The sequence below is a fragment of the Thunnus albacares genome, chromosome 10 (genome assembly GCF_914725855.1).
Source record: "Thunnus albacares chromosome 10, fThuAlb1.1, whole genome shotgun sequence".
NCBI lineage: Eukaryota > Metazoa > Chordata > Actinopteri > Scombriformes > Scombridae > Thunnus > Thunnus albacares.
In genome coordinates this window covers 8,250,389-8,261,885 of record NC_058115.1, presented here as the reverse complement: position 1 = coordinate 8,261,885, position 11,497 = coordinate 8,250,389, and the positions used below count along the sequence as shown (strand labels likewise).

General features: G+C 38.8%; 1 protein-coding gene across 2 annotated transcripts; it reads left to right on the top strand.

Annotated features, from left to right (window-relative positions):
• The first annotated feature begins 235 nt into the window (after nucleotides 1-235).
• On the top strand, nucleotides 236-11,497 carry ap1ar (adaptor related protein complex 1 associated regulatory protein). 2 transcript variants are annotated; one of them, XM_044363838.1, is made up of 10 exons: nucleotides 236-597; nucleotides 2,836-2,884; nucleotides 2,986-3,012; nucleotides 3,501-3,526; nucleotides 3,628-3,724; nucleotides 3,932-4,030; nucleotides 4,995-5,059; nucleotides 5,654-5,727; nucleotides 6,055-6,177; nucleotides 6,435-11,497. In XM_044363838.1, the coding sequence occupies exons 1-10, from the start codon at nucleotides 527-529 to the stop codon at nucleotides 6,704-6,706; spliced, it is 903 nt and encodes a 300-aa protein (XP_044219773.1). In that variant the 5' UTR covers nucleotides 236-526; the 3' UTR covers nucleotides 6,707-11,497. The 2 variants fall into 2 exon arrangements, with proteins under 2 accessions (XP_044219773.1, XP_044219774.1); XM_044363839.1 differs by having other exon boundaries at nucleotides 237-597; nucleotides 4,998-5,059.

Sequence of the window (11,497 nt, the reverse complement as noted above, 5' to 3'; positions counted from 1 at the left end):
CGTCATATCCCCTTTTTATATCGTCAAATAATTAATTAAAAACAAACTTATTAGAACAATGAGCACTTGAACATACATCAGAGTGACAAGAACTACCTAAAACGACAGAAATCATCTTTAGGAAAAATGTATTTGACGTGTACTTTTATTTTTTAGTTTGGCTCATGTCCCATCCGCTAACATGGAGGGGGCGGGACTTATGAGCTATTTTGTAGCCAGCCACCAGGGGGCGATCGAGATGTTTTGGTTTCACGTTTAAGGAGCTGTCAGTCCATATTTATATACAGTCATAGTCAGAACCTGGTCACATTTGTCAGAAACTACTAGAAAAAGACAGCAGGTGGTGGTGTTGAACATTTCTGTCCGGTGTGTCACCGTCACCGGGAGCGGAAGGAGGATGAGGAAGTGGCTGGTGAAGGGAAGAGGAAGAGGAGGACTGGAGATGTAGCTGCCCACACCAATGCACCAGCATCTGGCAGGAGACTACTAGCGACGCAGCTAGATTATAGCAATATTTGACAATGCGATGGGTAACTGCTGTGCATACTGTGTCGGGCTCTTCAGGAGGGAAGCCAACAGGATCCAGAGAGGAGGCGGGTGAGTGAAACATGGCTTTAGCTCGGTGAGCTAACTAGCATGAAGGCATCATCTGAACTGAACCAGCTTATCTGGTTACTGTTGATGCCTGATACCACAGTGAGCCTGTTCAGACTGTCTGATAGCTGCGTGTGTTAACTGGTACACAGCGGCCTGTCAGTAGACTGCTGACCGTCTGTGGGGTCTAAACCAACCTGCAGTCAGCCAGCAACAGACACCAAGACCCCACCCCTATTGTCAACAGGCTGAGGACACCAGCATTGTCCGTTTCTGGCATCATTTACTGGTCATTACGTCACTAAATTGGAGGTTAATTGAGGGTTAGTTAACTTTACATGTGAAGCTTCAGTCCTGGAGCTGACAGATGTTCATCTGTCATGTCAGTGATTGGCAAATTGGAAACCTCACTTTAATCTTGTACATGGTCATGTTTTTATACATAATATTTCCTAATAGCAGCTGTTTTTATTATAATGCTCTGGGCTTTGTGTCATGCTCAATAAAGAGATATAATAATACATTTTATTTGTACAGCACTTTTCATTCATTGTTAAACTATAAGTGCTACAGTATTAATAAAGTAGAACATACAACATGAAGAAAATAATGAGCCTTAAGATGAAAAGTCTTCCTGAATAGAAAGGTTTTTAGGCCAGGAAGTTTACCACGAGGCAGCATATCTCTAACAGTTACCAAAGCAATAACCATAATCAGCAATGACAAGTTAATTATTCAATGATGTCATAAAAAGTGTTTCCCCATCACCTCATTTTCCCTCCTCCAACTTTATTGGACAAATATTGAAATACACAATACACACAAATAATACACAAATACAGGAAAACCATCATAAAAAAACAAACAGACAAATCCAACAAGGACATAGAACAACATAAAAGGCACCAGACCCAAAAATTTTTTTTAAAAAGAATCATATATTTTTTTAAAAACATAGAAATAAGAGAACTGAGGAAAATAAATAACAGATACAGAAAGATTACAGGTTTACATAAGTGAGTTCTAAGTATGGAGACAGCAGTAAGGCAGTAAGACTTTGAATTTCTCATAGGAAGGGAAGCAAACCAGACAGGGATTTAGAACATTTGCGTTAGTGTTTCCCATCACCTGTCAAAGGCCAGACACCTGCTGTGACGGCACTTATTTGGATGTAGCTAAAGCGCAACATGCTTTAAAGTTTCAGCCAAAAGAGAGCAACAGATCCTTCTCACAGCAGTCATTTTGACATGTCATAGCAGGAACATCACAGGTGTAATCAATATCATTAATTATAGATCTATTAGATTCAGCGGAGCCTGTTCTAAGGTGCTGATATTGTGTACACTGGCATCACTTAATGAGCCGTCGTTAATGTTATTAGTTACACCTGTGCTTCTCCTAATGTAACTTGTCTATTCAGCCACAGTTTTCTGCCGTATACGATTCAATATTGATGAACTTTTTAAGGAACAAACCGTGTTTTGATAGAATGACACATGTGTAAACTTGAGTTGTCACATGTCAGTAATGTGACGTAGACAGACTGCTAGAACTAAACATTTCCTTTGTCATATAAAACACATCATGCATAGTCAACCAAGTTTAATAACTCAAACATCTGCAGCAGCGTGATTGGTGAACGCACCATTTCTTCCTAAAGTTGCTCATCCACTATCATCTGTACTAGAGCTATGCTAAAGAAGGAAACGTATTTCAGCCCGTCAGAAAAGCATTTCCAAGAGTTTGTATTTGAATTCAAAGTTCAGAGCCAGTGAAACGACTGCTTCTGTTCGTTTTAATCCTCCGACATTTTCTGAGCTCCAGTCCCCGTGATCTTGAGACACTTAACACTGTTTAAACACTTAAACATACGTCGCAGAAAGACTCTTGAATTATTTATAGCAAGAAGATCATTGTAAACAAAATTGTTTGGTTTCTGGAAGTGAGACACAACCAGAGCCGATGATCTACCGGGAACACGCTGCTGATTTTAATGTCCTTGTCCTCATCACAGCTGCTACATTTTGACCAGCATGTCTTTCTCTTAAACACTGGCTGTCTTCCTTCACCAGTAGCTGCTTAATGAATCCCTTCCCTTAGACTTCCTCTTCCTTTCCTGTCATAAGTCTGTTTCTGTTATCATCTTGATGTCCGTCATTCCCTACAGCTGACTGAAATGAACATGGCTTTAACATGTTTTTAGAGTATTGTGTGTTCATTTTCTCTTAATTATTCATACAGGTCAAAATATTTCCGCAGCAGTACCACAGGGGAGCATTATACAATCGAGGTATGAGTCATACGTTTACTGGTATTGCTCTCTTCTTGTGAAGATGATTTGATCATGATGATATCATTATATCTGTCTAATTGTGACTTTTAACTTTGCAGTTTGAAAACCTGGTAGAAAGCGATGAGGTGAGTGTGATCGTCCTTCTGATGTTGTTCCTTCTGCATGTTTTGATTATTTATATTAAAGAGCATTCAGTTGCTAATGAAGGTTAAAAGAAAATACCAGTGTTAGAGGGTTTCCCTCTCTTGTCTGTTATTGCTCTACTACTTAGGACCCAGTTGCATTGTATAAGTCTGAGTAAAGTGTTTCGTGAGGCGTACATCCTAATTAAAAGCCACATTATACTGGTACTCCCAGGATACTTTTTACTTTGAGACTCTCAGACTTCCCTCTGATAGCCGTCCTCTTCCCATGATGGATAGAAAATGATGGGTGCACCCGCTACACACCCATCTCTGCGATATGGCAGTCTTCCATTTTTCCTTGCGGGGAGTAACTTGATTACTGTCTGCAGAGTCCCAGACGAGTAGCACTTGAAACAGTGCAGTAGTGGAGATGCATCTCACGCTGGAATTCAGTGCTGTCTGGTAAAATGTGTTTTGTTTCATTGCAGGCTGAGAGTCCGCAGCCCTGCCCGAGGTATGTTGACGTTTGAGTGGACTGTAAATAAATAATTATTAACTTACAATTGAAAAAAATCTTCTGTTTTAAGTAATTTTTTTTTGCCGTTATTTTTTCAGGCCCATCAGTGAAGATGAGCTCAAGAACCTCAGAGAACACCGCTACGCTGCTATCTCAGACACTCAGATCCTAATAGACCAGAAGCTACAAGCGGAGGTAAGACGCAGTTTAAAAGAGCATCTTTAGAGCGATCTGTCTTTGTTAGATGAACATGTTGTCATCGGGTATCAGCCCCCCCCTCCCCATTATTTTTGTTTTATGTTTAAACCTATTTTTGCTTATCTTTAATTTGCTGCATTGTTTTTTCTGTTCTTGTAATTTTCTGTTCTGTGTTTTTGTTTCATTTTTGTTATTTCTGCTCAGTTAGAGGCACAAGAGGAGAAGTTGAGGCTAGAAGAGGAGGCTAGAAATGCCGCCCAGCGTGAGGCCGCCAGGCTGGCACGTGAACGCAAATTGAAGGAGGTGAGGCGGCACTGAGCGCTCCCTTCTGCCAGTTTACCTTACTGCTTGACTAAACAACTTCTCCTCTAACCCGCTGAGCCTGTGCAGAGGCTACCCAGCAAGTCCTCTGTATCCTCTGTGTCTTACAGGGACATGGATATTTTTCTGTTCGGTCTTCCTTTTGTTCTCATTAACTTGTTATCCAGTAAGGAAAATTGTTGCTGTCTCAGTGTTTCAGAACACCACAGCTGTAATTTAATGTAATTTATTTGCCAAGTAGCCTTCTGTAAACAGGGAGGATTCTTTTTTTTTTTTGGTTTAACTCATATAGTGATGTAAGTAATGTAAGATATGTAAAGTATATACTAGCACACATGGTAGAGAGTTAAAACAATGTCATTCATTTGAGGTGGGCAGTTCAGGATGTAATAATAGCTAATAGATGATGCATAATATACAGTAAGCTAATATGTGGAGGAATTAACTGCCAGTTGATATAAAACTGAGCTTTTTTTCTAAGCACAAGCAGCGAAATAAAAACTACAAGTCCCATTTGAAGAAAAAAAGAGTGCAGCTGTATAATAAAATGCTGCCGTCCCCACAAGTCACATCAGCTATAATAAATAGAGATATCTGGACTATTAGAATCTAATAACATTGTAGCAGAGGTTTTTGGTCAATATCATGGTTTCATACTTCCTGTAAAGTTTCAAGGAAAAGCCAGATGCAGGAAAAATGACTTCTTATTTGATCAAATGAAAATGGGAGTGGTATAAAAATAAAAAAATCTAGTATTGAGATTTCCTTATTGGTTTTCATGCCACATTCCACTGCTTCTCTGGTGTTGCTTTGTTTGTTAGAGTTATTTGCTCACATGTTTCCTATATAGCACCAGAAAGTGCTTATTTTATTAATATAGTCTATTATTTTTTATGCTCCAAAATTCTTGACTGTCTTTGTACTTGATCTGTGGTGCTTTTGTTAGCAGCTGTCTGCCCAGAGGACACGGGGGAAAGCAGATGGCTCCGGCGGTGAAACTCAACAAAGAAAGTGAGTCACTTAAGTTCATTAGACAACAGGATAATTGTGGAGCTGAGGTCATGAGGTTTTGCACTTTTTTTTTTTCTTTTTTTTTTTTTATAGTAATATGTTTGATCCACATCACTCGGTGGCAGTCATAAAGAGAGATTCGCAAATCATTACTTTATTTCAACAACTCTATCAGGCCCTCAGAGATGTATTATAACTGCCATTAGACGATATGTTCCCAACAGAAACATTAATTCAGTAATTTGTGCTTTAAAGAGCTCCCTGTTTGACCGTGCAGTGTGTAGGCTGCAGAACAGATATGAAAGCACTGCGAGGTATCCAGTCTCAAAATTCAATGCTTAACTAATTTTCACTGTGCCAGAAGGGATCTGTAAGCTCATAAATGCTCCGACTTTGCAGCGGTAATGAAAGGAAGCGGCTTTAAACAAAGCTGAGCACAGTATCAGCTTTCATCTTTTCCAAATGTAAAGAAGCGACTCAGGATGGCTGAGTTTTTGTCCTGATGATTTTTGTACAACCAGTATTGTTATTTATGCGTCTTCAGTGCAGTTAGTGAACGGTCTTATAGTTGATTGTCATCCTGACCTGTTTCAGGCAAACCTCTGGGGAAAGTTTCGACGTCTACCTCCAGCATGTAAAAGCCCAGTCTGAGGCTTTCAGGAGCAACAGTGAGTGAACCGTCTAGCCTTAATCACATTACCTCTAACAAAGTGCAGGTGCATAACATCTAATAATAAACCATAGCTTTATGGTTTGACAGTTAAGAGCAGTGTTTTTCAATCCTGGTCCAGGGGCACCCCTGCTCCAACACACCGGATCTAAATGAACGGGTCGTTATCAGGCGCTTGCAGAGCTTGATGACGAGCTGATGAAGCATCTTAAACATGCAGGGCAGGAGTGCCCCGGGACCAGGATTGAAAAACACTGGTTAAGAGTATTTTTAAAGTACCAGAGTAACATATATTCTGTTTTAATGATTTTATATTCGTCACCAGGACTTCCCTCTGACACAAACGTGGTGACTCCCAACACGGAGTACAGCTGGGATTTCACCACAAAGACCCGCTCCACCAATGACGACGGGACCTCGCTGGATCTAGAGTGGGAGGATGAGGAAGGTAAGGGTCTGCAGTCGATTACTTAAAACAATATTTGGCTGGTCACAAATCGCTGATCCGTCAAACATTCATGTAACAGGCTTTTTGTGAACAATGCAAACACTGTGCTGCATATGAAATATCTAAGTTTGGTGCTCTGAAAGACATAAATACAGTTAAATGTGAACCACCACAATAGTCCCTGTGGCAGTTTTTGACTCCAGTGACTTTGCTAGCGCTCTGCTGTCAGAACTAAAGCTTGCACGCTTGCGTCGTAGGGATCAACCGAGCGCTTCCAGCCTGGGAGAGGTCTCGGACAGAGGAGGACATCCTGCGCGCGGCCCTGAGGCCCGGCGGCAAGCAGACGACCAGCGGCCCGACCTCTGCCTCCGAGGACTCCAACGCACTGGAGTGGGAGAATGATTTTGTGAGTACCCACCCAGAGGACAATGCAGACACTGAATTTGAAGGGTTTGTCAATCCTGTCCTCGACACTCCCTCTGAGGACGCCTCGGACTGTGGCCTCAGGTTGGACAGCCAGGACAGATAGTGTCCAGCACCAAAGGAGACGTTTTTTGTGCCCTCTTCATGTCAAAGCTCACCAGCTTTTTTTTTTTGCCTCATGAAATGGAAATTTACTCACTTGCTCTTCATATTCTGTAATCTGAGACTGTGGGAATGTGTGTTGTGGATCTCTACACTTCAGTACAGTGTAGTGATGTTTTTAACAAATACTCATTTTTTCAGTGCCTTCATTTGCTAAATTTGCTGACCATTTTATGCATCATAACTGACCAGTTACCATCCACTACCACTCGACCCAATGCTCAGTAAGTGCTTATGTTCAGTGCACAGCGTCCAGGTGATCATACAGAAACTTTATTGCAAAAGTCTGAGGAAGCTTCAGACAAAACAATGTTCTGTATTAAATGATAAACCCTAGAAAGGAAAGTCGTCCTCAGTGTTTGATCCATCAGAGGCCAGTGCCTTGCTCAGTGGCAATGGCAGGATTGTTCCTGCATCTGTTTAGAGGTCAGAAGAAACCACACGAACCCTTTCAACCCTCCCTTCAATGTTGCTGCATGATGGAAAAGAAGGAACTAAATGCCATGTAAAGGTTGCTGATACATTAGAGCAGACTGTTCAGGTGAATTAGCACAAGGATAGGGTCACTAGTGATACACAATGGTTATGGGACACATATGAAAAACACTAGTAACTATAATGTAACTATAATCTGTGATTCTCTGATATTAATAGATTGACAAATATGAAATGAACCCCATCCAGACTCAAAGTAGCTTTCATGGTTAATTAAATGTATCATGAACAGTCCAAGCATGAAAACACCTTCACTGCTCAGTAGTATCTTATTAATATTCACATTTCCATCTGACAACAAAAAACCTTTTACAAAACAACATAATTAAGCACATATGGTGTCTCAGGCCTCGTCCTTCATTTAACCATCAACCTGTTGTTGGACGTCTGAGTTTTCAACTGGCCTTTTTCATAGATCTAATCTGCATATGTTGAAAAATCACATCATGTGCATATATGTTGAAATATCAGTCATTTCTTCATCTGATTCTCTGGTTCATCATGATTGTGAGTCGGGGTTTTCACAACAGCCTGGAAAGTACGGAATGATATGGAAAAACATGAAAATAGTCACATTTGCAATCTTTTGTTGTTTTTTTTATCTTGATCATCAATTATGTTTTATCATTAATTAACTGATAATTACTGTTAATATCTGATTGAATACTAATCTTTTCAACACAAATTCTTGCCATGCAGAGGCGAACTGAATGTATTGGCCACTAATCTGGATGTAAGTTTCTGCTGTGTCACCAGTTCAAACAACCAGTGTGAAGCGAAATTAGCAAGCAGTCAATATGAGTAGCTGCATTGCAGTCCAATGGAATAACGGTAGAATATCTGACATAGGTGGAAATGTAACAGGAGACAATCTTCACCTAAACTATAACATATGTTTACCACCTTTAAACGGTACGTGTGTGTGTGTGTTGACACTTTTTTGTTTGTTTGGCATTTTTGCCTTTCATTGGACAGTAGAGCTAGACAGGAAATCAACTTCACATTATTATTAGGTTACCGTGACACCCTGACACAACTAATTTTGATTGGTTGCTAGCACTTGGTGGTACTTCAAGAGACAAATCTTTTCGTATGTGTGTTTATGAAATCCAAACCAGATAGTATGAACTAAAAACATTCATAAGTTTGAAAATCACTGCTGATTTCTGTGTACTGCAAATACTGAAAGCAATGTTTGTGGAAATTATGTGAGATCGGCTTGAATCAGACCCTTTGGTTTCTACTTTGTCATGTTCCTATGTTTGATCGAATGCTGCTCTCCGAAGGAATCTGCTGTTCACACTTTGCTTGTGCATTGATTTTTTTTTTTGTTTTTTTAAATCCTGATATTTGACACATCTGACATGGTTGAGCATGAGTCAGTTATATAATCTCTGAATCAAAAGTAGCTTGCTGGTTGCACTCCCAACGTGTGGATTTTGAATTTAGATGAATGAATTAGAGTGTTATCAGCTCCTAGAAGACGTTCACTGAAATATGTTTCCTTCATTACTTGTGAGAAGGAAACAGATGTGCACTGTTATTGAAGTATGTAGATGAGACACAGGTTCACTCGCAGAGATTCAACATCACTGTTTAATAGCTTCTTAATATTTGAGTGTGTAATTTTTTTAAAAAAGAGAATCAATCGAACACATTTCAATATCATGTTTTGCTGTGATGACATGATGTCTTGATTAATCACTGGAATTTTCTGTAAAAACAAAAAAACAAACTGTATCTTAACATTCCTTGTCACAATGAGCCTAAGGAAAAAAAAAATAAAATACAGAAAAATGTTTTTGGCATCACATAGATTCACTTTAGTGAACATAGTGTACATGAGGTGTTAAGTACAGCTGGGACTGGTACATTTACAAGTGTCATTATTCAACAGAAGCATCATCGCCTTCATTTTTAACAGTCTTGTTAGCTGTTGCAAAAAGTGAATAGTTTCTGTGCATCTTGTCATTTGTAATGTGATATTTTACGCTGGCAGAATGTTTGATTTTTCTTTTTCTGTGTATATATTGAAAGTACAAGATGCTAAGAGAGACAAACCAAAGTAAATCATCATTTCACAGTCATACTTAGACCACGATACAAATTTAAAAGTAATTAAGAGATTGGGAAAAGTCTGAAAGACATTTTTGCCTTTTCAACAGTAAAAATGTTCTACCGAGTTGAAATATCACTTTAAGCAGATGTAAGGCCTTTGTGATCGTGATCTGTCTTCGCTCAGTTTGTAGACCACTACACCAGTCCGTTAACAGGTATCCATACTCATAATGGACAAATTGTCAGCTTATCCACCAAAGTGATGTATTTACATTGTACAGCTTTTTGTGAAAGATGGTACATGTAACTCATTTATGTCTGCTCATTCATGTGATTTCTAAAATTAATCGAGGACAAACAACCACTGAAACCTCCTTAAATCATGTTGAATGTATAAATCTCCTTAAAGGCAAACTGCACAATTGAATTTCAGCTTTAGAGAACATGCATGATGTTTATTGCTGTCAAGAAAGTTAAAAAAAGGAAACTGATAAAATGATGCAAAAGGTCTCACCAGCATTACACATACAGTACAGTTCAAAAATTCAAGAGTTGGTTGAAGAAACTGACTAATTGATTTAAAATATCTCAACAACACACAGGAGCGCAGACACATTTAAAAGCTGAAGCAGGATTTTTTTGTGTGTGTGTGTGTGCTTAAACCAGAAACACAAGCCAGCAGCAGGCAGCATTAAAACAGGCTTTTCTTCTTAAAACACTTTTCGCTCCCAGAATGTCATCCATAATGGCCCTCTGTCTGACGTGAGTGGCTTTTTCTAGTTTCTTTGAGGAAAGGGTTGTTATTAATCGTGACATTTCATGAAAGTGTCCCTTTAGCAGCCTTGTTTAAAATACAGTAGTGACTCAACCTCAAGCCAGTTCATAAAAGTGTTACTCATTTGTTCTCAGTGAACAGGAAGTGATAAATTTCATATTTCTGTTTTTTGAAGTGAATAGAAACAGAAAAGACGATACTGAAGATATTTTTAGCACTTGATTAATGCTAGCGATGCTAGCATGAACGTGATTGACTGGAATGTGCAGTGAGTAAATGTCACACTGATTATGACACGACGTAGCACCAAAAATGGAGACAAAGTTTAATATAGTCAAACCTTTCAAATTGATCCTATATTGGATAATCCAGTAACATCACATAATTAATTATCAAAGGGTTGCAAATCCAGATGTTTAATGCATAAGTTAAATGTCTCAGCCCTTCTGAAGTAGCAATGACCAATAAATAGAACAATGTAATGTAGTTTAATACTAAACCCTTACATTACATTTTTAATCATATTCACACTACATTATTATACCAACAGTTCCTACAAGCTTCATTTTATTCATTAGATAAGAACAAAATGAATCCATTAAAGTGTTACCACTGCACTGTCCCTTGATGATGGTTTCCATCTTAAAAAGAGAGTTAACGGGACATTTGAATTACATAAACATGGTGGGTGGACTGTGTGTGAAATGTTTTGGAAGGTTGATCTGTCTTTTAAAAGTTTGCGACTATAGACAGTGAATAGCTTTACAAGATGATGTGTCTCATTTGCAGCTTGGACTTCTCTGTAAATAAAAGTTGTCTTTGCATATTTGCATCGTCATGGCATATTTTCCTGTTACAAGAGGGAATGTTGTAGGAATTATCATTTATTTTTGTACATCAGAGGACAAAACATTTGATTTCTTGATACCAGGGTTTGAGTTTATATGATTTTGACATGAGTGTGTATATATATATACATACATATACACGAGTGCAATTTCCAGATTTGGCTATGAGTCACTACGTCTGTTCATTGTGAATATTTAATCAAGGTCAGTGTAAACCGTAAACTGCACTGCAGTAATTGTGGCACTGGGGTTGTCACAACCTCTTGTGTTGTATTTCTTTAGCATCTAATCAATTCCTCTGCTGGCTATTATATTTGAAAACATGATTTCTGTCTTCATTCAGATTTTTTTTGATGGAGACAGTAAAGAAAACCTGAAAGAAAATTGAGCACAAAATGTAAACATTTTCTTTTCCTCATGTCAAGGACCAAATCCTGACCTGCTATAATTGTGATTATAGGGTAAATACAACAGGATGTAATGTTTTTCAGCATGCAGCACTGTGGGTTTTGTTTGATGGCAATGAATCCAACCTCAAAATAAACTGGTACTTATGTCA

Bases quoted from the DNA above. Each gene is read 5' to 3' on its own strand.
- ap1ar (XM_044363838.1), top strand. From the start codon at position 527: ATGGGTAACTGCTGTGCATACTGTGTCGGGCTCTTCAGGAGGGAAGCC. The intron at 2,885-2,985 runs GTATGAGTCATA...TTAACTTTGCAG, and splicing joins GGGAGCATTATACAATCGAG to TTTGAAAACCTGGTAGAAAG. The intron at 4,031-4,994 runs GTGAGGCGGCAC...TGCTTTTGTTAG, and splicing joins GTGAACGCAAATTGAAGGAG to CAGCTGTCTGCCCAGAGGAC.